We start from the raw sequence: 25,303 nt of genomic DNA on the forward strand, positions 1-25,303 counted from the left end.
ATTCGGGTAGGGGTGGGGGTTATGTAATCGGTCAATCTCATTCGGGAAGTAGTAAATAAATTAAGTCACTTCAACACAACTAAACCAAGGATAAAGAGTCGTGACTCAATTAGATTATGCAAGGAGTATTGGAAAGTCTTTAGCCAAGTTCTTTGGTTTCTGATGAAAACTAAATATTTGAGTCTTCAATACTAAAAAAATGTGTTCGTAATTTGACATACACGTGCAACGCACGTGACGAGAAACTCGTGTGTGTCTATATATATATATATATTTGTATTTTTGCCCCATTGCACCTTTTTTCAATAAACCCCTCACTTTATTTATGCTTTGCGCTTAAAGCTTAAAGCCCCAACGAACCATAAGTTTTTTGCGCTTTTCGCTTTTGATAACACTGCTACCTCCCACAAGCACAAATATCGGGCAACTCTATCTACCAAGGCTTTGACAGATAGGACGAAATCACCTAGTTATAACCGTGTTCTAATTCTTTAACAACCTTACTAGGTTTGATATTCATTTTACACTATCAATTCCAAATTATAATGACACCCAAAGTCACCGACCATGAAAACTTTCTCAATCCATGACCTTTAAATGCTATAATAAAAAAAAAAATTGAAGTAATTAGAATCAAGGTTAGAATAATATGAATCAACCATAGGACGATCCAAATGGGGAAATTTGAAGCTAGGAAAATGCTTTTTCCAATAAATGAATGACACACATCATGTAATTTTACAAATGCCACAGATGAATATAAGTTGTTACCTTAAATTACACGCGCTTTAATTGAAGGAAAATAATCAAAAATTATAAAACTTCGCTTTACAAACAAACTCACAGCACTCACCAAGAACCAAATTGATGGGAACAAAACATCTTGGGCCAAAACCAGATACTTTCACAATGAACATTGTCCTCACCTTTTGTACAACAAAAGAATCCTCATTGCTTCAGCACCATTTGAATAGCATCTTGTTGAGCTTTCGTTAAACTCTGCAAACAACAGCTGTTAAAACCATAATAAGCGGTTCAAAATAAGATATCATATTGAGATGTTCCATTGAGTCATTTGAATGGACCTGTAAAAGATGACTGAAAATTGCTCCGTCACTATGAGAGAATTTCTTGAGAAAATCTACAAGATAATTCACCAGATTTATCTGGAGACGTGATTGAATTGGATGGTCAGTTGAGATACTAAAGTAATGATAGCATTCAGATATGATGCCCACTGTCTGAACAAATACCTCATTAAGGGGGTCGGCACCACTAAGAAGGTCATCATCATCTCCATCATCCTGGTCCTATTAAAACGTATTAAGGTTTAAAAGTTGACTAATTCGAAGGAAATTGATGAATGACAGATGAGAAAGAGAAAAATAGCAGCATTTGACAAAACCTCGTCGAAAGCTTTGGCCATTGCGTCAAGGTAATCATGGGATGGTCTACCACGGGGTATGGCACTGCTTGATGAAATTAAAGATTCATCCGTCTCAAAGTCTCCGTCTTGAACTTCCTCCCAATCACTATCCTGGCACAACGAATTTGTGCAAGATTTAGTAGGCGTTTGGCCATAGATTTCCAAAAAAAAATTGTTTTTTTTTACTTTATTTGAAATTTATGAGGTTGGAGTTGAAGACGGAATTGTGTTTGGTTATACTTTTTGCAAAGGAGAGAAGAGAACACTTTATTTGGAATTTATGAAGATGGAGTTGGAAAACAGGTTTGGAGCACTTTTCCAAATTTGGAATCCATTTCCAAGTTGAATTTGGAAATTTTATAACCAAACACTAATTTTGAAATAAAGTGTAACATTATTCTGGAAAAAAAAAATCTCACAGCCAAACGGCTAGCAATCCTATAGGCTTGTCTTTATACAGTGCTTTTAAGGACAGCAATTACCTCATCGCCGCCAACTAAAACTTGCTCTTGAATTTCGATCAAGGCGTCCGCTAATAAAGCAAGTATCTATACCATAAACACAATTCTGTTAGAAAAACTAATGGTTAACTACTCAGCAAAGTTAGATTACATATCTGCCTATAAACACACCAAAGTAAAAGAATGCATAAAAAAATCCAAAAACAATTGCTGAAACACAGATTAAAATGCAGAAATTGCCCATCATAGGAACAGTCACAATACCTTTGCAGGAAGAGGCATCAACGTCCATTGATCTGGAGCTGTTTTAGCTTTTGAGCGTGTAGTTATCCCTGCAGTAGACTTTCAAAATACGCAAAATGAATTTGAGTCTTTGGTGGACTCTGCTTCTAAGAGAATAAAGCACAATTATAACCAACCTGAATTAGATAGCCTTGAACGTTCAGTTTCCCCAATTCAACATGCTTTGTAGATAGAAGTAAAGCCAAAGCTGTAGTGGTAACTTTGATTTGGTACGCCCCCTGAATTTCCCCTGAATATTAGCATGTTTTTTAGTACCGAGTAAATACAAAATGCAGTTACATGTTCCTATATAATGCAACTGAAGGACCAGTAAACCCGTATGCTTGCCTTGCTGCTTTGTCCACTCAATCATTAAGTACGTGAAGGAGTTAGGATGACCTTCTACTGGGATTGAGACTAACAACTCGATAAATTGTTCAACGTGAGGAGCACTCATGTGGACCTACATAGAAAGATACACCTCTAGATCATTCCGGCATCTCCATGTTGCAATAGAAAATCAAGTACAAATGAGAATAAGCAGTTAAAACACCAAGATTCCCAAATTCATTACTCAAAAACTTGCAGATACTAATATATCTGTAAAGGAAGGATCTTTTACATCTTGTATATCAAATCACTGATTCAAAAGCAAAGCAAGGATGGAAACATCATAATATGTGAGTGCTACCAGAAGATGTGCTGGCAAACGATTACCAGAATTTCAGTTTCTAGAAAAAAAAAATATGAAAAGAAATCACAAATTTGTTTTGGTTCTGATACTAAAGCATCCCAAAGTATTGTGAATTAAAAGCTAAATAGGAAAAAGAACTTTTATGTATGTTGTGTATAATCAACAAATTTATGTTAGACTCTACTCCTTATTTCCTTTTAACAACTACCCACCAAAAAGTGGCATTTCTATATATACAAATTTAGTTCATTGGAAACGAGACTGATACATAACGGAGCAGTTACCGGCCAAAAATGAAAGACAGATCCTCAAATAAGGATGAGGAAACCATACCAATCTGGCAAATATAACCAACAACGAGCTTCTTAACCCAGAAGTTTTACAAGATTGCATGCGCCTCACAAGAGCAGCAACCAGGTCTCTGATATGTTGGGCCATCTGTGAAGGGAGATGCAGGATAAGTTGAAGGATATAGCTCCCAACAAAAAGTGCTCCAGAACTTTCTAGATCAGGGTCCAAAAGCCTGCACGCAAGATTGTCATCAATCAACCATTCAAGTAGCGTAACATCAATCGTTCAAGCAGGCATACTAGATGTGAAAAGCATATGAAAGCATGAACCTCCCATAGTTTTAAACTTCTACTTTTGAAGTATTACAGCAATCTACAAGATTTCAGTTTTCACGTTCTAATATTTTTTCTCCTTTCTTATCCTTTCTTTGGGCATTCCGTTATTAACAGCAATGTAGCATATTCCTAAACAGATTAATCAACTTATGTTGGTATGTGTCTTGAAATGACATCTGTATACCATGTTAACGAGGAAGATAAAAAAGATCATCAAGCATAAAAAGATGATGGCAAGTGGTCGATGAGCTCTACCAGCCCCATATTACAAATGAAGCATGATAATCAGACAAATAGAAATTCAAAGGTTCAATCAGCTCATGAAATTGCACCTAGTCCCTAGTGGTTGTACTTCGATTATCTTATTTATCTGTGGTAGCTACTGCTTCCTTTTTTCAGACTGCTCTATCTTGACTTATTCGCTTTCTTTAGTTTCACTTGCATTTTGCTTTGAACTGCTTGTGCTTATCTTGTTAGGTGTGGAATTGGCCAAACAAGTCAATTCTTTTGTTCACATAGTCGTGATGTAAGCGCTTACCTCATAATAGTCGTGATGTAAGCGCTTACCCCATCATAGGAAATTCATTCCTATAAATAGGTAGCTTATGGTTCATTTGTAAGATATCATTAAGATCATTTGCTATACACATCCCAAGAGAGAAAAAATCTAAGAGAAATACTCTTAGTGAAAGGCCTAAGTAAGAGAAGGTCTTTGAGAGAATTTTCTGTGGTAAAATTCTTGAGTGTAATTGGGATTGGGGTTGTGAGGTTGAGTGTTGTAAACACTTGTAATATTTCTTCTTTAATAAGATCTGCAGCAGCAACGTGGACGTAGCTCTCACATTGAGGGTGAACCACTAATCTGTGTGTGCTATTTATTCTTCGCTTACATCACGGCGTAAGTAGGTTCTGTCTAAGGAGGTTGGTATTTAAGTGGTCCAGTTGTGACCCTCCAATCTTTCCTGGGAACCTGCTTACAAAGGTCGGATTTGGGATTTAAATCCTAACAACTGGTATCAGAGCAACAGGTTGTGTTGTGATTTAGAAACGATGGGAGGCGAAGATGGTACGACGCACGACATCGGTAAATTCGATGGTACAGACTTTGCGTTCTGGAGAATGCAAATTGAAGATTATTTATATGGCAGAAAGCTTCATGAACCTCTGAGTCCGAAACCAGAGGAGATGAAGCAAGCAGATTGGAATCTCCTAGACAGACAAGTTATGGGAGTCATTCGGCTGACGCTGTCAAAGAACGTTGCTCACAATGTGGCAAAGGAGAAGACCACTGCAGATATGATGAAGGTATTGTCTGACATGTATGAGAAACCTTCGGCAAATAATAAGGTATTTCTCATGAAGAAACTATTTCATCTAAAGATGATGGAAAATGCTCATGTTGCTGCACACGTAAATGAATTCAATACCATTGTAAATCAATTGTCATCGGTAAAAATTGACTTCGATGATGAAGTGCAAGCTCTAATTTTGTTGGCATCCCTACCAAATAGCTGGGAGCCAATGAGAGCAGCGGTTAGTAATTCTGTCGGCAGTGACAAACTAAAGTTCAACGATGTTAGGGATCGTATCCTTGCTGAGGAAGTGCGCAGGACAGATTCTGGAGAGGCATCGACGAGTTCTGCTTTTAATGTTGAAAACAGAAGCAGAAATTATGACAGAAACTACAACCGAAATAGGGGCAGATCGAAGTCAAGGAATGGCAGGGGTCAATCCAGACCAGGACGAACATTTGAGTGTTGGAACTGTGGAAAACCAGGTCACTTCAAGAAGAACTGCAGGGCGCCAAAGGAGGACAACAAGGGGGCTGGAATCAACGCTGCTACGGAAGACATTGGCGATGCGTTGTTGCTATCGGTTGACAGCCCGATAGACTCTTGGGTGCTTGACTCAGGAGCGTCCTTTCATACCACCCCACATCATGATATAATGACAAACTACGTGGCTGGGAATCTCGGCAAAGTTTATTTAGCCGATGGAGAGCCGCTAGACGTTGGCACGGGAGACATTAATTTGAAGATGTCAAATGGATCCTCGTGGAAGATTACAAAAGTTAGACATGTTCCAAAGCTGATGCGAAACCTGATTTCAGTAGGTCAGCTTGATGATTAGGGATATGATCTCAACTTTGGTAATGGGTCTTGGAAGGTGGCGAAAGGTGCTATGGTAGTTGGCCGAGGAAAGAAGATTGGCACTCTCTACATGACGGATAGCTGTCGTGATATTGTTGTTGTGGTTGACAACACAAAGAAAACAGATTTGTGGCATTGTCGGCTTGGGCATATCAGCCAGAAGGGGATGAAGTTGTTGGTGACAAATGGCTTAATTCCGGAGCTGAAGACGGTGGACCTTCATACGTGTGAGAGCTGCATTCTCGGAAAACAAAAGCGAGTAAGCTTCTCAAGTGCAGGCAGAGAGTTGAAGGTCGAAAAGCTGGAATTGGTGCACACAGACGTGTGGGGACCTACCACTGTACCCTCCCTTGGAGGATCACACTACTACGTGACCTTCATTGATGATTCAACCAGGAAGGTATGGGTTTATTTTATGAAAAATAAATCCGATGTGTTTAGTGTATTCAAAAGATGGAAAGCCATGGTCGAGAATGAAACAAACCTCAAGTTGAAGTGTTTGAGGTCCGACAACGGCGGAGAATACACTGATGGTGATTTCAAACGGTACTGTGCCGATAATGGGATCAAGATGATGAAGACTATTCCTGGAACGCCGCAACAGAATGGAGTAGCCGAAAGAATGAACCGAACGTTGAACGAGCGTGCTCGGAGTATAAGAATACACTCTGGACTGCCCAAGACATTCTGGGCAGATGCAGTCAATACCGCAGCCTTCTTAATTAACCGAGGACCGTCAGTTCCCTTGGATTTTAGAATTCCAGAATAAGTCTGGAGTGGCAAGAAGGTAAATCTTTCAATTCTGAAAGTGTTCGGTTGCTTATCATATGTTCATAATGATGATACGGCTAGAAGCAAGCTTGATCCAAAATCAAAGAAGTGTTACTTTATTGGCTATGGTGACACCGAGCTTGGGTACCGATTTTGGGATGAACAAAATCGGAAGATCATCCGAAGCAGGAATGTTGTCTTTAACGAAGAGGTACTGTACAAAAACAAGCTGCAAAAGAATTCAGAATGTCAGGACAAGGAATCGAAAATAGTCGATTTGAGGGACTTTCCGGCACCTGAGCCGCAGCCAGGTACAACCGAGGCAGAGGAACAAACAATCCGAGAAGGTGCTGATGAAAGTGCTGATTCTGAAACAAATGAACAGACGCCAATCACAGAGCTGCGTAGATCATCCAGGATCAGGAAGCCGCTTCACAGGTACTCTCCATCCCTCAACTACATTCTACTCACTGATAGAGGGGAGCCAGAATGTTATGAAGAAGCAATGCAAGTCGATGAATCGACTAAGTGGGAGCTGGCAATGAAGGATGAAATGGATTCACTATCGGCAAATCATACATGGGAATTATCCGAGTTGCCAAAGGATAAAAAGGCATTGCAAAACAAATGGGTTTATCGGATAAAGGAAGAACTCAATGGAAGCAAGCGTTATAAAGCAAGGCTGGTTGCAAAGGGATTTCAACAGAAAGAAGGCATTGACTATACGGAGATCTTCTCTCCCGTAGTCAAGATGGTGACTATCAGAACTGTTCTTGGGCTGGTAGCAAAGGAAAATCTACATCTGCAACAGATGGACGTGAAAACTGCATTTCTTCACGGTGATCTAGACGAGGAAATCTACATGCGACAGCCGGAGGGATTCAAAATCAAAGGAAAGGCGAATCTGGTGTGCAAACTTCAAAAGAGTCTGTACGGACTAAAACAGGCTCCAAGACAGTGGTATTTAAAGTTTGACAGCTTTATGAAGAAAGCTGATTTTTCAAGGTGCGAGGCAGATCACTGTTGTTACTTCAAAAAATTTGAAGACTCGTACATGATACTGCTACTCTATGTCGACGACATGCTAATCGTAGGAGCAAACCTACAGGAGATTGATCGGTTGAAAAAGGGGTTATCGGAAGAGTTTGCAATGAAGGATTTGGGAGCTGCAAAGCAAATCCTTGGGATGAGAATCGACCGAAGCAAGGAGGGCATCAAACTCTCACAAGAAGAATATGTGAGGAAAGTTATCAAAAGGTTTAACATGCATGATGCCAAGCCAGTCAGCACTCCCTTGGCTGGACACTTTCGGTTGTCAAAGGATCAGTCGCCGACAACCGAGGATGAGAAGAAGCAGATGGACAAGATACCTTATGCATCTGCAATCGGTAGTCTTATGTATGCAATGATATGTACAAGGCCAGACATTGCACATGCAGTGGGAGTTGTCAGCCGATTTATGAGCAATCCGGGAAAGCAACACTGGGAGGCTGTGAAGTGGATATTCAGATATCTGAAAGGCAGCTCGAGTTCAGCTCTGTATTTCCGAAAATCAAAAACAGGATTGCAAGGGTATGTTGATGCTGACAACGGTGGTGATATTGATAGCAGAAAGAGCACATCCGGGTATGTTTACACCTTCGGAGGTACTGCAATCTCTTGGGTTTCCAAGTTGCAAAAGATAGTAGCTCTCTCTAGTTGTGAGGCTGAGTACGTTGTTGTGACGGAGGCCACAAAGGAAATGATGTGGCTACAATCTTTTCTGCGGGAATTGGATCAGGACCACGAGGGAAGTGTGCTATATTGTGATAGCCAAAGCGCCATTCATTTGGCAAAGAACCCGGTTTACCATGCTCGAACGAAGCACATACAACTCCGGTACCATTTCATTAGATCAGCTTTGGAAGATGGAGCGCTGGTGCTTGAGAAGATCGCAGGGAGTCAGAATCCAGCAGACATGCTGACAAAGGCAGTGACGATAGACAAACTGAAGCTATGCTCAACTTCAGTTGGCCTGCACGAAGTATGAAAGTAGGAAAGAGCTGCTGCATCGATCAAAGTGTGAAGACAAATTAAAATTAGTCTTCAAGTGGGAGATTTGTTAGGTGTGGAATTGGCCAAACAAGTCAATTCTTTTGTTCACATAGTCGTGATGTAAGCGCTTACCTCATAATAGTCGTGATGTAAGCGCTTACCTCATCATAGGAAATTCATTCCTATAAATAGGTAGCTTATGGTTCATTTGTAAGATATCATTAAGATCATTTGCTATACACATCCCAAGAGAGAAAAAATCTAAGAGAAATACTCTTAGTGAAAGGCCTAAGTAAGAGAAGGTCTTTGAGAGAATTTTCTGTGGTAAAATTCTTGAGTGTAATTGGGATTGGGGTTGTGAGGTTGAGTGTTGTAAACACTTGTAATATTTCTTCTTTAATAAGATCTGCAGCAGCAACGTGGACGTAGCTCTCACATTGAGGGTGAACCACTAATCTGTGTGTGCTATTTATTCTTCGCTTACATCACGGCGTAAGTAGGTTCTGTCTAAGGAGGTTGGTATTTAAGTGGTCCAGCTGTGACCCTCCAATCTTTCCTGGGAACCTGCTTACAAAGGTCGGATTTGGGATTTAAATCCTAACATATCTAACCTTTCTCGTTGTGTTTTCTCTTGAGCCGAGGATCTTTCGGAAACAGCCTCCCTATCTTCCGAGATAAGGGTAAGGTCTGCGTACACTTTACCCTCCCCAGACCCCACATTGTGGAATTTCACTGGGTATGTTGTTGGTGTGACCTAGTGGTCAATGAAGTGGGTGGAGAACCATAAGGTCTTAGGTTCCAGAGACAAAAACACTTAGTGATTTCTTCCCATCCGCCCTAGCCGTGGTGGACAGAGTTACCTGGTGCCTGTTGCTGGTGGGAGATGACAGGTATCCCATGGGATTAATCGAGGTGCGCACAAGCTGGCCCGGACACCACGGTAATTAAAAAAAGAGGTTCAATAAAGCTCATGAAAAAGGAAGAATGACAACCCAACCTTGAAGCCACATCAAGCAAACTTCTCATCGCAAATGCAGTATCACCACCCCAAGCAAGCAATTCTTCTTTCGCCACAGATATAAGAGCAGCTAAGCACTGTGTTGCATTCTGGATCCATACCAACACCAATAGGTTACTTCTAGCTTCTGAACATACTGAGCAACACTAAGAGAAGCGTAAATTAGTAACAATTTCCAAGTAGAAACAGAGTCCACAAATGCAACCTGCATTTCACTATGATCATCACTTTGAAGGACTATACGAACAACAGGATCAAAAGAGACTTCATACACCGCCTTTACAATTTCAATTGGGGCATTCTGAAATAAACACATAATCAATACATTAGATAACTTTAAAAGTTAAATAAAGATGGTATCAATAAAGATTCTTATTTTAGGTAGAACATCACCTTCAGCAACATTGTCACGAGATCTAGTGAACCAGCAACTAAGCCCTCTGGCTGCTGTTGTGGCTGACAGAAGCCAAAAACTTCTATCAGGCACAATAACTAATACACCTACATTTTAAATAAGATAATCTAATTCCTAAATAAACACCCCTAATAAGACATAAAATTCAGAGCATACATTATTTAGAATGGGCCCAATATAAGGTAAAACTCGAGAAACCAGTGGGTGTATACAACCAGGAGCATTTTTTATTGCCTGCAAGCAAAAGGGAAATTGGAGGTCAATTTATATTGTGACAGAAGATAATATAACTAAAAGTCCTTAAGCAAGCTGTCATAAAGCAGCTATCTATAAATTCACTAAGATAAATGCATGAAAACTCCTTGCCGAGGGCCTGTGCACCCCCAGGATTAGTCGGGGCTCAAAGAGACCCGGACACCCGGTGCTTAATCAAAAAAAAAAAAAAAAGTGAGAATTCATCTCAAAAGGAATACATTATATACACACACAACAACAACAACCCAGTGAAATCCCACATCGTGGGGTCTGGGGAGGGTAGAGTGTATGCAGACCTTACTCCTACCAAGGTAGGACGGCTGTTTCCGAAAGACCCTCGGCTCAATAAAAGCATAAAAAGAAGTCAGATAAGGTTAAGAGAGTCAAAGCGATATGAAATGAAATAATGCAAGCGACACAGATAACACAGGATAATCAAAGCACAGGAAATAACAGATAATAGCAGAAATCTGAGCAGAAGAAATTATATTGCGATAATGCAACTACTAATAAGAACGGAAAACGAGACTATCTACTAGCCTTCTACCCTAATTTGGGTCCTCCAAACCCTCCTATCTAAGGTCATGTCCTCGGTAAGCTGTAGTTGCGCCATGTCGTGTCTAATTACCTCTCCCCAATACTTCTTCGGTCTACCCCTACCTCGTCTGAAACCATCCATGGCCAACCTCTCACACCTCCGCACTGGGGCATCTGTGTCTCTCCTCTTCACATGCCCAAACCATCTCAATCTCGCTTCTCGCATCTTATCTTCCACCGAGGCCACCCCCACCTTATCACGAATATGCTCATTCCTAATCCTGTCACTCCTGGTGTGGCCACACATCCATCTTAACATTCTCATCTCGGCAACTTTCATCTTTTGAACGTGAAAGATCTTAACCGACCAACACTCCGCCCCATACAACATAGTCGGTCTAACCACCACTTTGTAGAACTTGCCCTTAAGTTTTGGTGGCACCTTCTTGTCACATAGCACTCCGAAAGCAAGCCTCTATTTCATCCACCCTGTCCCAATACGATGTGTGACATCATCGTCAATCTCCCCGCAGCTTTGCAGAATAGACCCAAGGTACTTGAAACTACTTTTCTTCTAGATGGCCTGGGTACCAAGTCTCACTTCCAAGCCAGCCTCCTGAGGTGCTTCACTGAACTTACACTCCAAGTACTCTGTCTTTGATCCTACTCAGCTTAAACCCTTTAGACTCCAGAGTATGTCTCCAACTCTCCAGCTTAGCGTTAACTCCGCTACGAGTCTCGTCGATCAGGACTATGTCGTCCGCGAACAACATACACCATGGCACCTCACCTTGAATTTGCCGTGTCAATGCATCCATCACCAAGGCAAATAAAAACGAACTAAGAGTTGATCCTTGATGCAACCCCATCACAACTGGAAAGTGCTCTGAGTCTCCTCCTACTGTCCTTACCCTGGTTTTGGCCCCCTCATACATGTCCTTGATCACCCTAATGTACGCCACAGGTACACTTTTAGCCTCCAAGCATTTCCATAGGATCTGTCTTGGAACTTTGTCATAAGCCTTTTCTAGGTCGATGAATACCATGTGTAAGTCCTTCTTCCTCTCCCTATACTGCTCCACCAACCTTCTCACAAGATGGATGGCTTATGTAGTTGAGCGTCCCGGCATGAATCCGAACTGGTTCTCTGAAATAGACACACCTCTCCTCGCCCTCATCTCCACCACCCTTTCCCACACTTTCATAGTATGGCTTAGCAGCTTGATACCTCTATAGTTGTTGCAACTCTGGATATCTCCCTTATTCTTGTATAGAGGGATCATTACACTCTCCCTCCATTCTTCGGGCATCAATGCCGTCTTAAAGATGACATTAAACAACCTAGTCAGCCACTCCAAACCTGTCGGGCCCACGCTCTTCCAGAATTCCCCAGGAATCTCGTCAGGTCCGGTCGCTCTTCCCCTGCGCATCCTACGAACAGTACCCTTAACCTCGCCAACCTTAATACTCCTGCAATACCCAAAATCGTGACGCCTTCCTGTATGTTCTAATTCTCCCAACACAATGTCTCTGTCCCCTTCTTCATTCAAGAGTTTGCAGAAGTATGACTGCCATCTCCGTCTAATGAGAGTCTCCTCTACCAATACTTTGCCATGCTCGTCCTTGATGCACTTTACTTGATCCACATCACTTGTCTTTCTCTCCCTCGCCTTGGCTAGCCTGAACAATTTCTGGTCCCCTCCTTTCTCTTCTAGTTCAGCATACATGCGTTCAAAAGCTACCGTTTTTGCCGTCGAAACCGCCAACTTCGCCTCCTTCCTCGCCATCTTATAAAGTTCTGTATTCGTCCACTTCTCCACCTCATCCTTGCTTTCTATCAACTTCGCATACGCCACCTTCTTTGCTTCCACCTTCCCTTGAACTTCTCCATTCCACCACCAGTCCCCTCGATGCTGACCACGACTACCTGTCGAGACCCCCAACACTGCCCTTGCTACCACCCTAATGCAACTAGCCGTCTTATCCCACATACTGGTCGCATCCCCACTACTATCCCAGGCCCCCATATCCTTCAATTTCTCTCCCATCTCCAGGGCACTAATCGTGGTCAAACTCCCCCATCTGATCCTAGGTCGATCCTCCACGACCCTCTTCTTCCTCGTCATCTTGATCGCTAAATCCATCACCAAGAGCTTATGTCGGGTTGTAAGATATTCGCTCGGAATGACCTTACAATCTTTGCACAGACCTTTATCATCCTTCCTAAGGAGTAAAAAGTCTATCTGAGTCTTAGCCACCGAACTACGGAAGGTTACCAAGTGTTCCTCCTTCTTTAGGAAACTCGAATTGGCTATCACCAACCCAGAAGCTCTTGCAAAATCCAAAAGTGAGACTCCTCCTCCATTCCTGTCCCCGAAGCCAAAGCCTCCATGCACATCATCATAACCTCCCGAAATAGGCCCGATGTATCCATTGAAATCACCTCCCACAAATAGCTTCTCAGTAGGCGGTATGCCTCCCACTAATTCGTCCAAATCCTCCCAAAAGCGCCTCTTCTCCTCGTCGCCTAAACCCGCTTGCGGCGCATATGCACTAATAATGTTCACAGTGAGTCCTTCAACGACCACCTTAATCGACATCATCCTATCAGTGGCTCTCCTAACCTCTACCACCTGATCCCTTAATTCACCATCTACTAAAATGCCCACCCCATTTCTATACTTCGACCTACCGGAGAACCACAGCTTATACCCGTCTACCTCCTTAGCTTTAGGACCTACCCATTTGGTCTCTTGGATACAAGCTATATTAATCTTCCTCTTCTTAAGAATCTTAACTAGCTCTATGGACTTCCCCGTTAACGTCCCAATGTTCCAAGATCCTATCTCAACCTAGACGCTCCTCTAACCCACTTACCCCTCCTAACCCTCGCCCCCGTCCCCGAACGAGAACATGACCCTAGTCTACCATCACTAAGCAAAGCCACGAAAATGAGTATGAACTAATAAATTATTCAAAAGTCTAAAGTTAGCAAAATGTAACTACAAGTGTATGGACAAATAATGGATGTGGCAACCGGAGGTACCAACTCCAGTTGAACTGAACCTGGTCGCCGCCAGAAAACACTGTTCAACGTCCGAATACTGTTCACGCTATTCACTGTTGAGTACTGTTCACTGCCGGAATTCTGCTCACAGAGACCTGAAACGGGAGAAGAGAGGGGGAGGGGGGGGGGGGGGGGGGGGGAAGAAAAAAAAGAACAAGAAAAGAAAAGGAAAAAAGGAGAGAGGGCTGGCCGGAAAATGGTGCCGGAAAAAGTCTCCGGCGATGACGCAGCTGTGTTCTGGCAGCGGCAGAAGCAGCTAAAAAAAGGAAAAAAGGAGAAAAGAAGAAGAGGAGAAGAAGAAAAGGAAAGAGAGAAAAAAGCAGATCTGGCCGGAAAAGTGGCCGGCGTTACCTGGTCGCCGGAGTTACCTGAACAGTGATGCGGTCTGGTCGCCTGACGGGGTGGCGGGTGGGGTGGAGAGTTGGAGGGCAGATATGCGCCCACACACACACATACAGTGTGTGTGTGTGTGCGCGTGTGTGTGTATAAAGTCTCATTACAGATTTCCATTTACTTCACACCACAAATATATTCTGCTCATTAACCTGAGCCTAAGGAAAGGAGGTAGGTTCAAAGACAGAACTGGTTTTACCAATACAGTTAATAGTCCAAGTTCTCCTAGTTTTCGCACGACATTGCGTGATGAGTTGATTTGCTTACACTTATCAATCAAAACCAAAGGGTAGCAGAAACAGGAATGGTACTACTTGTCAACCTTCAGCTTTGATAGAACATAAATCCATTACCAATTCATTTTTTGGCTAAAATTGATAGGAAACTTTGCTCGAGTAATACAAAAATGGTCAAATAACTAATTCATGCACGGTAAAAGGATTTTAGCTAACACACTAAGACATGACTGATTTTAATAGTTCAGCCTGTCATCTAAAATTCACCTAGCTGACTGTGATCACCCATATATATACTGTATCACGCATTAAGTAACATGTCAATTCAATTTTCTGGTTAACATGTCAATTCAATTTTCTGGTTAAGTACATATAACATTGTTAAATTAGATTTTATGTAATCAAAGAATAGCCTTTCATATTACCTCCAGAACCTCAAGAGCATCAATGCTGACAAAAGGATCTGCAACATTCGAAGCCCACATATTGAGGATAATGGGAGAGAGAACTGGCTCAGTAGACACTGCCAACTCAGGGCCTACATAGGTAAAATATATTAGAAACTTCAAACATAGAGCGCTTGGAAAATTTTAAGAGATGCTCCACTAGAAAACTTTGTAACTCCAATCCGGAAGTGCATGATAACTTAAACATATACTCGGTTTATATTCTGCTAACCTGCTTTTACAGCCTCCTGTAGTGTTTCAAGCACTAGATGCATGGTCTCATCAGAAGCCTGGGGAGCAGACAGTTAACCTTAGCTTCAACAATAACAGAGCGAAAAAAAGGCCAATAAGGAGGAAGTTTAGTTCCATAGTTACTTACATGCTTAAGAAGATCTGTGAGCGATGAAAATATATCCAAGAAATGAGGACGGAGAATGTCTTTATTTGTATCAGGTAAAAGTTGAGAAAGTGCTCTACATGCCCCTACTTTTACAGGTGGAGGCCTGTTGTAATTAATCATCATCAATAACTTAGCTCTTTATTTTTCTTTGATAGTGGAATTAAGTACTAAATTAGGTTCTCACATATCCATGCCAAGTGCTTTGATGGCTGCATACAGGAAGTGCTCGATTAGACTCTGGCTGACCTGAGCAAACAACAATTAATTGTGAGCCATATAGTTGCATAGAAAAACAAAAGATAAAGTCTTAACTGTTTTGATGAAAATAACAATTACCATGGAGGAGAACTTAGCAATGGAAGAGAATATACGCGCATATAAGAAGGGATATTCATTTACCCCTGCAAAATCCACAAGAGCACTAATTTATTAGAGATATCTCCGCATCTACCTTAGTGTGCGTCTACACTATATCCAACATAGCAAACCTCACACATATAGATCCATACGACGTAACCTAAAATCCAATGTGATCTACAAAACCAGATTTACCTGTTGACATGTCTTCCGAAAGAATTTGCTCTAAGGTATTTCCTAAATTTTTAGTGATTTCAGGGACCTGAGAGGAAAGTCGAACAAGATAAGTAATTACTACAATTTACACAGAAAAATGAATCTACCAGGAACTCTCTTTTAATTTTTAAGTTAACAAGCAGAAAGCCAGGAAATCACCATTTAAAGTATTAAAAGTAACACAAACCTCAGCTTCAAGTAGCTGTTCAGACACTGAAGCCAAAGCGAAAAGTGTGGCCTCCCTCATCTGGGAAAAGTAAGAGTTATCAGGGGGCATGGTGCAAGAGTATTACTCGTAAAATGCTACTGAATTGGTTTAAAGAAAATTTTCATTTTGTAGCAGTTGGATAGGTTTGATAGAAGAAACACTATACACCCATAGTTTATATATCACTTTCAGTACTGAGAGATGCTATTGTTATTCCCAATAAGACGACTCGGTAACAGATCGCTTCTTCCAAAGCGCGCATATATACTTCTAGACATCATATTGGTGTACAATAAATGAAACCATTTGTCTTTATAAACAAGATCAACCAACAGATTATTAGACTTCAGACTTTTCATTCATAATATGGAAATAATATAACAATATGTTGAAATTAAAAGTAGATCATGATGCAAAACCAGACTACTAGTAGATACCCAAGCAAGTTAGAATATTATTCACAGTTCGACCAAAAGTTAACAAACTTTAGCAGAAACAGCCACAAACCTTTGCTGATCCTACATTGCTTGTCAGAGTTTTTTTTTCTACCATGTTAGTCCTTAACTAGACTCTTCATATCCCTATAGTTAGTTATTATAGATCTTCCAAAGTTCAGGCTGGAAGTTGAGCTTACTCATGCTAGACGCATTCACATATCTAATACCCATACCAAAGTCCATGTATAGCATAGAGTGTTCAGAAGACGATTGAAAAAGCTAATTAGCATCAAAGCTGTCAAAACATAGTATATCTTTTCCACTTACTCTCCACCAGCCTGAAGCACCAGATACTTTTTCTTGCTGAGACTCCCTAAATCGCGTCTTCGCAGAGTCAATGATAGCATGAATTCCCTGTGTACCACAAGAACTAATGACTTCTTCCAACAAAAGGGCACCTGGAATGACAGTTTCATATCAAAGGAAGTACAGGATAGAGCAATCCGACAGCATAGATATATCATGCCCAGAGTTGGCATGCAGAGTTCTGAAACTCAACAATCAAGTTTTCATTAGATCAAACGAAAGAACAGCCATCAGTTAAGGTGCCCAAAATCTGAGAAAACAAAAGATCCTTTTTTATTTTATTTGTTAGCATGGGCTTAAGTTTTTTAACAGTTCACATCGAAATGAGAAAACTCCTCAGAATTAAAGCCCCCAAGGAAAGTGAAACAAGAATATGATGGCAAGAAAGATCATTCAGGGTGAAAAGTAAAAGATATTTTTGGATAAAGAAATAACACGATTACCACCACAAACACATTAACGGAAGCACTAAACTTTCTAACTAAAATCTCATAAGTCGGATAGATGTAACCCTTGCTGCAATGCTATGTTAATGATCCTAAATGTGAAATAACTAATAATTCCTATCCATTGAGAGATTGTTTGTTCACTGGGAGAGAAAGAAATAGAGAGACCTACAAACAACTTACCAGAAGCACGACAACTGTAAGTATTATCATCCTCATCAGCAACATATTGATTGGCATCAACAGACCAGTTATGAACCTGGGATCAAAATCAAAAGACGAGATAAACACAGAAGGCATATGGAAACTTCTTTTGGTAGTAAGAATTATGTAAGAGGGTATAAAAAACAAGTTGTGATCAAGTAGCAAACAAAGAAGTAGGTGCATTGATTCCATAGAGAGGGGAGACAACAAAAATTAAAATGCTGCAGAAATGATAGCAGACACAGCATCTTGATACTAATAATCAGCAACTGAAAAAAAGTTGCCCATATATACTGAACTTAATATATATCTCCTGAAGTTTGGCAGACAAGGAGGCATGGAGCCTGTTCCTTAATCTGTCAGAAGGTGCAGTGGAGAATCCCAAACACACTGAAGAACATTGTCACTAGGGGGAGAGGAAGGAATAATAGATATTTCGAAACATATCAGAAGCACTACAGTCTGTCAAATTTGGATGTTTACAATCTTTAACATTCTGGTGTAACTTGAATAACATAATCACTTTGACAAACTGACGACTTCCTTAACTCCTCACTATGCTGAAAGACAAGCATATCACCAGGTACACGATTAACGAATGAAATGCAAGCACAGCTTGATTTTCTTTAAATGATAGCATCATGAGGATAGGAAAAGAAGAAGTTTGACAAATGATTTATGTGTTTTTAGCATGCCAAGATAACTTAAAAATAAGTGATTTCTTGTTCTTTTACACCATAATAAACCAGATCTGCAAAACACAGCTTTTGAATTTCAAACCAATTGAAAAAGAAAACTAATTATTACCTGTTGTTCTGTTGTCTGCATAAAGGCAATCGTGTAGTAAACCAACTCCTTTACATTGTGCCCGACTACCTACAATGATTTCTCCAACTCTAAACCATTATAAATAAGAAGGCGCAGACAATTAATTGAAAGTTATGCAACATACCTTTACAAATTTGGGGCTGCCCAAAATAGTCAATAGAAACTCAAACAACTGTGAGACCACAACAACAAAAAAAGTATCACTCGTATAGACAAAGCTAAGACAAAAGAATGCCCAAAGATGAGAATAACCAAATTAAGAATTCAGTCAATGTCCACATTATACCGGAGATAAACAAAATTCAGATCTAATAATTTGAAGATTAAATACGATTCTGCTTTCATATGAAAGAGGAGAAAGAATTCCAGGTTTCCATAGTCAAAGACCATAACAAATCTAAAAGTCCGAACATCTGAAACTTTTTTACTGAAAATAGAAATCATTTTAAAAAATAAATGAGCTTTGACTAGTGATTATTTGCCTACAAGAGAACTCGGTCTCTTTTACCTGGATGATGAATGATTCAAGACTTTGCTCCGCACCATCAGAATCATATCGCCCATCATAAGGATCTTCTATTCCTTCGATTGATGATCGTGTATATACTCCTAGAGATGATACAAATGTCTGCCACAATGGCCCCATAAAAACTGAAACGAAAGAAATAGCCAGAAATGTCGGAATATTTTACCATCTATGCATGACCATGTCATTTTAACATATAAATTAAAGAGAAACTTAGTCCTGGAAAATAGATGAGGATACTGACCACTAAATTGACTTTCCATAAGGCTCGGGAAGTTCTGGAGGAACTGATTCAAGCATTTTATAACCTAAATGCACCAGGGGGGAGTTATAATCTCTGACACAAAAATATAAGATACAGCATCATATAATTTTGACGAAAACCAAGAAAATCAACCTCCATCCGGATGCTCCAATCATCAGGGTCTTCCGATGGCACTGGATGTTCTAGAATAGAAGAGAATTGGTTGATCCAAGATTGAAGCATAGGTGACATCATTGCATTTGTCTCCGTCTTAACACAAAGAATAAGCAATGATGATATAATTACACAATGTTGTAAACTTCAAGTTTTTTACAGAATAAAATACCTTATACACACCGCTCATAGCCCCTAGCATCGAGGTGCAAGCATAAACTATTGAAAGAGCCTTCATGCGCAAAGGTTTCTCATAAATCTGCAGAAAAATAGAAGAATCTGAAGAGCAGTACTTTGTGGGGGACACAAGAAGCAAAAGAATTAAAAGAAATTACTAACCACTACCATTTACAGACATTTAAGATATCTACTTCCGTAAACATAAAGGTGAGGCACAGTAAACTAAATTAACCTGAGGTGATGATACAATTGTGTGCAAGCAAGGAAACAAAACAGGAACAAGTTTCGGAACCATCTTATCGTCCAAATCCGCCGATACAAGAGCAAAGCACCTTAAAGCTCCGTGAACTGCACAATTTTAACATCAGACTTCTAAATTCTAAGTTTTAAGCAGTCAGCAAAAGAAGGGTGCCAACCAATAAGTTGCATGACAATTCAGATGATTAAAACAAGTTTATTGCAATCTAAACTTCATGATAAGGTGAAAGAAATGACTCACCAGCATTCATATTTGTTTGGTCAGTGATACATTTCATTAGTGACGGTAAAAGATCAGGCCACTCTTCTGGCCAATCGTAATGGGCAATAGATGCCACACCCATACCAATGGCTGTGCAGATCTTTCTATGAGGATCATCGAGCAATGGCAACAGCAGGCCACGTATAGCAACCTGATAAAACACACAGAATCACACCAGGAATCCGTATAGAGATAGTGAAACAACAGAGCTTCCCTAAACACCTGAGATGTAATCCCAAACTCAATAGGATCTAGATCCTCATAAAGTAGGTGATGCGGGAAGGAAGCTTGATTTATTGCTATCCTAATTATCACTAAATCAATATTGTCGAGAAAATTTAGGTTCATGCAGGAGCTCTCTCTCTTGCTCAATTTGCCAGAGGTTTCTTCCTTTACGAATCTATAACTTATAAACAAGATGAAAATGTCTAAATATCCTCTTGTTATATCTCTTATATCTATCTAAAATCTGATCTTTTCACATACCAACTGTAAGTTGTTATTATATTGATCACCATAATTCCTCTAGTTCTACAAAAGAAAACCGTATGGTCATGAAGGTTACTCCAGCCAATGTTTATCCTTTTCTACTAAAACTAGCAGTTACAAAAGCCAAGTTTTCTCACCACATTGCGCACATATACATGCCTTTAAGAAGGAAGAAAAAACAATTTTCTATAGCCAACTGTTATTTCCTTCCAGCATCAGAAAGGGGTGTAGTCAATGCAAAATAACGGAAAAGACTGTCTTTACTGCTATATTCTTCTTATTCTAAACCCCGAACTGCCCATACAGAAAATTAGCGAAAACTTATTTACATAAGATAAAATAATAACTGAGAAAATCATTGATATCCAAACCACAAAAACTCTAAGGAGGCCTCGACCTGCAAATGCTTGAGGCCTTTGTCTGTTAAGATAACAGCATCTTTATGAAGCAAGTTCATGCTACCTCTAAATTAAAGTTAGAGACTATATCACGATAATCCAGTTAGCCACACTATAACAAACTAATCAGTTGTTCTAGTATGACTATTCGACATTTAACAGCACAAACTGACCAATAAATCAAACATTTAAAGAGGAAAAGGTTAATAAACACCAACAGTAAGTTAAACCCACATATTAAAGGACTGCAACATGTCTTAAAATTTTACATTTCGAAGAAGCAATTAAACAATGGTAAGAAATTAAGAGATGAAACAGATCCAAGGACAAGAGCGACCTTTTCATCACTTGAAACAACAGGATGCTCAAAACCCTCCTCATCCTCCTGCCAGTGCTTCTTTATAAATTGCTTTAGAATAACAGCAGCTAGGTAAAAAGCAAGTTAAGCTTACAAGGCCAAATGGAAGCAAACAAGACAATCAACAAAAAAAATGACATACAAAATCTTAGTCATCATGGATTATCACATTGGTACAGCCTGAAAGGAAAGAAGCTAATGTATACTCCCCCAGTTCCAATTTATGTGAAGGCGTTTGACTGGGCAGAGAGTTTAAGAGAAAACGGAAGACTTTGGAAACTTGTGGTCTAGAATAAGCCATAAAAAAAATTGTGTCTATAAATCATTTCATAAAGGGTAAACTGGAAAAATGAAAGTTAAGTTATTACTAAATTTGGAAAGATGTCAATTCTTTTTGGGACTGGCTAAAAGGAAAGAGTATCACATAAATTGGGACGGCATATATATGTATGTGTGTTTTTGTATGTATATATGTATACATACACACAAATATATAGTAATAAGATCAGGATATCTGACGTAATCCCAAAGGTAGATCTCTCCTTGCCGCAATTCTACACAATGCGCTTCCAAAACCTTCAGTAGAAGACAAAATTAACAAAGATTAAATTATCTTCTATATAGAAAACTTTCAAATAACATGAATAAATTTATGAAGAATCCTGGAATATCTAAACCCAGCCATGTTTATAGATCAGCAGAATCCACACATATAGCAGAAAGCTTAGCTCCAGACTTGTAACTTTTGCTAGTAGTCAAGACTTCATGGATTGCTATACATGTTTATAGGTCAGCAAATACCTTGTGCTTTGACGATTTCTTTTTCTCCTCACTTGGAGATATGAAATATGCTATTAAGAAAGTTAAGAACACTCATCTAAGCTGTAAAGAGAAAAATAATATTACGACAGGTTACAAACCAACGGTCATGTTAGATTGCAATGATTAATAGCGTACAAACAAGATTTTTGACCAAGTTCCTCACATCGCAATAACCAGCAAACCAACACACTGTTTTTGCTCTTTCTTTGAACTCCATGGACTTCAATCCATTTTAGAAAGGTAACAGTGGACTAATCATATGCACAAAGACAGTGCTGGAAGCCAATTTATAATTCAAAAAAAGCAAAAGTATGTCCTTGTTCATCTTACAACGACTCTAGAAACTCCAGTAATGTTTCAGCTTCATCTACATAGTTTTCTTTACACCAAAAACAAATTAACAGTACACATTTCATCTTGAATCTTTGAATTGAGAAGCTTCTATCTTCAAAATACCTTGCATTTCTTTCCTTCCAAACAGTCCACCATGTGTAAGCTGGGACCATTTTCCACCATTTCTTTTGTCTTACATTGTTCCAACACCTCAACAGATCACATGCTCCTATCTTTCTTTCAAGTTTCTAAATTCCGGCAAAAGCCATATATGACATGTTAAATGTCCATATCTACTATGTATATTGACAGTCTGCGACTGCAAGTAGCAAAATACTGTACTAATGAAAATGTCCAAAACTTGACATGTATAGATTTTAAAATTTCAACAAAAGAATTTTGGAAAGAGAAAAATATTTAAAAAATCGAGGGGCCATGGTGCCTAAATCTATAAGCAGTTCCATCGACTTTCATTTTATTATATTTTATTGTTTGATAAAGTCAAGTGATCTTTGTGACTTCCCTGGTCACTTGTTCTCTAGCTTACTGGGAGGTGGGGAAGTATGCTTCTTTTACTGCTCCAGATTCAGACAGAAAGGAAAAATCTTGAATGATTTTCCAAGTGCATTTCACCTGTCTGGACATTGCAATATCATTAACCAGTCTCAAAATTTATGTCATCTCCAATTTCAGCTTCAACCTTTGGACCTCTAATACAAGATTTACGTTTGATTGACCATAAGAGTACTAGATTTACGTTTGATTGACCATAAGAGTACCTTAAATTTGACATCAGCAGTTAATTTCTACTATTCGAACAGCACATTATTCAAAATCCAAACTTTAAGGAGAAAAAGACCTTAAGCATCTTCTAGCAGCTCAAACACAAAAGGGTTTCTCAAATCTTTGACATAAAACAATTAGCTTCAGAGCTTTTTTTTTTTCTTGATAATCACAACAACCAGTAGCACATAGTTCAAAACTCATATATACTGGGTCCGCCCTCTACCCTTTTCCGCTTAAATACCAGGCTTACAGCTCGAACACGTGCACCTTATGCGCACATCAGTTAGTTTCTAAATTTGAAGTCAATACTTTAACACCATTCCAACCAACACATTCTCCAAAGCATCCAAATTGAAACTCACAAAACTAGCCTTAAGACCCAAACTTTACATAAATAAGAGAGCTTTCAGCATCTTTCAAGCAACTGAAACACAAAAACTAACCGCTCCTCCAAATCTTTTAGCATGGACGCAACGACACATCAATTTATTGAAATAAAACACAACTGAACAAGTACAGAATTTATATAGCTGCCGGCAGCTAATTTATGATCATTCTATTAATATCAGGTACAGTACAATTGAAACTTATAAGACTACTCCAAGATCCAAACTTTACATAAATAAGAGACCTTTAAGCATCTTCCAAGAAAAACACAGAAATTAACAACCCCCACTTAATTTTTAATTAATTGAAATAAAAAACAACAGAACAAATAAAGAATTCATATACCTGACACCAGCTAACTTATGATCATTCTATTAATATCAAGTACAGTAAAACGGAAACTCTCCTAGTGCGGGTTACCTCTCCTGTGTGGTTTGCGAGCTATTTCAGAGGAGCTGGGTTTACCCTGTGCGCACCCGAAGGGTAGCGACTGCGGGTTCCCATGTCATCCAAACAAAAAAAAAAAAATGGAAACTCACAAAACTAGTCCAAGATCCAAACTTTACATAAATAAGAGACCTTTAAGATCTTCCTAGCTACCCAAACACAAAATTAACAAACCCCACTATTTTTTTAATTAATATAGCTGATGCCAGCTAATTTGTGTTCATTTTATTAATATCAGTTACAGTAAAATTGAAAGGGTAAGGAAAAGATTACCTGCCAACCAACACATTCTCCAAAAGGTCCAAATTGAAACTCACAAAACTAACTCCAAGATCCAAACTTTACATAAATATGAGACCTTTAAGCATCTTCCTATCTACCAAAACACAAAAATTAACAACCCCTACTAATTTTTAATTAATTGAAACTCACTAAACTAGTCCAAGATCAAAAATTTACATAAATATGAGACCTTTAAGCAACTTAAAGACATAAATTAACAACACCCCACTAATTTTTTTAACTAAATGAAATAAAACACAACTGATCAAATACAGAATTCTATTAATATCAATTGCAGTAAAACTGAAGGGGTAAGAAAAAGATCCAAACTTTACATAAATATGAGACCTTTAAGCAACTTAAACACAAAAATTAACAACCCCACATCATTTAATTGAAATTAAACACAACTGAAAATACAGAATTCATATAGCTAATAATGCCAGCTAATTTATGATCACTCTATTAATATCAAGTACAGTAAAATTAAAACTCAGAAAACTAGTCCAAGATCCAAACTTTACATAAAAAAGACACCTTTAAGCACCTTCCTAGCTACCCAAACACAAAAATTAACAAACCCCACAATTTTTTTTACCATTCTATTAATATCAGTTACAGTAAAATTGAAGGGGTTTAAAAAAAAAAAAAAAGATATTTTTACCAGGTTGAAGGGCAGCTTGTTGAAGTGAAGTTTCAGCAAAAGAACGAACTTGTTGATTTGGGTCAAGTGTTGCACTTAAGCAGTTAATAAGCCATTCTTCATCCAAATCCATTTATAAATTTTTTTTTTATTATTTTTTTTTTTTACCAAAAAACAATAAACTTAATTCACTCTCTCAGTGTGTGTGTGTGTGTTTTTGGCGCCTTTTGGGAATTTGGGTTTTGTAATGTGAGGGTGTTTATAGGTGTTGTTAGGGTTTCAATAATTGTAATAAAAAATTTAAAAAAAAAAAAAAGGGTTTCAATAATTGTTTTGATTTCTTGATAAACCGGGTTCAGTGGTTACACCGGTTTTCTTTTTGGTTCGAGCCCAAGTGGTTCTTCACTTGTAATGGACAACAAAGAAAAATATGGGGAAACT

At 39.1% G+C, this 25,303-nt stretch overlaps 1 protein-coding gene across 1 annotated transcript; it reads right to left on the minus strand.

Moving 5' to 3' along the window:
* Positions 1-683: 683 nt before the first annotated feature.
* Positions 684-25,245, minus strand: LOC132641869 (uncharacterized). Its single transcript, XM_060358958.1, has 33 exons — positions 24,884-25,245; positions 21,677-21,738; positions 21,142-21,234; positions 19,897-20,068; positions 19,630-19,745; positions 19,390-19,476; positions 19,197-19,313; positions 19,044-19,107; positions 18,782-18,924; positions 18,398-18,445; positions 18,253-18,321; positions 17,425-17,500; positions 16,757-16,887; positions 15,972-16,031; positions 15,764-15,830; positions 15,548-15,612; positions 15,396-15,457; positions 15,191-15,314; positions 15,044-15,101; positions 14,791-14,903; positions 10,034-10,111; positions 9,856-9,918; positions 9,668-9,763; positions 9,442-9,551; positions 3,197-3,386; positions 2,518-2,632; positions 2,307-2,419; positions 2,152-2,229; positions 1,909-1,974; positions 1,406-1,537; positions 1,254-1,310; positions 1,086-1,166; positions 684-999 (listed from the first exon to the last, which is right to left on the minus strand). Exons 1-33 carry the CDS (start codon positions 24,993-24,995, stop codon positions 949-951), a joined length of 3,069 nt encoding a protein of 1,022 aa, XP_060214941.1. The 5' UTR covers positions 24,996-25,245; the 3' UTR covers positions 684-948.
* Positions 25,246-25,303: the final 58 nt, after the last annotated feature.

The sequence above is a fragment of the Lycium barbarum genome, chromosome 5 (assembly GCF_019175385.1).
Source record: "Lycium barbarum isolate Lr01 chromosome 5, ASM1917538v2, whole genome shotgun sequence".
NCBI classification, from domain to species: domain Eukaryota; kingdom Viridiplantae; phylum Streptophyta; class Magnoliopsida; order Solanales; family Solanaceae; genus Lycium; species Lycium barbarum.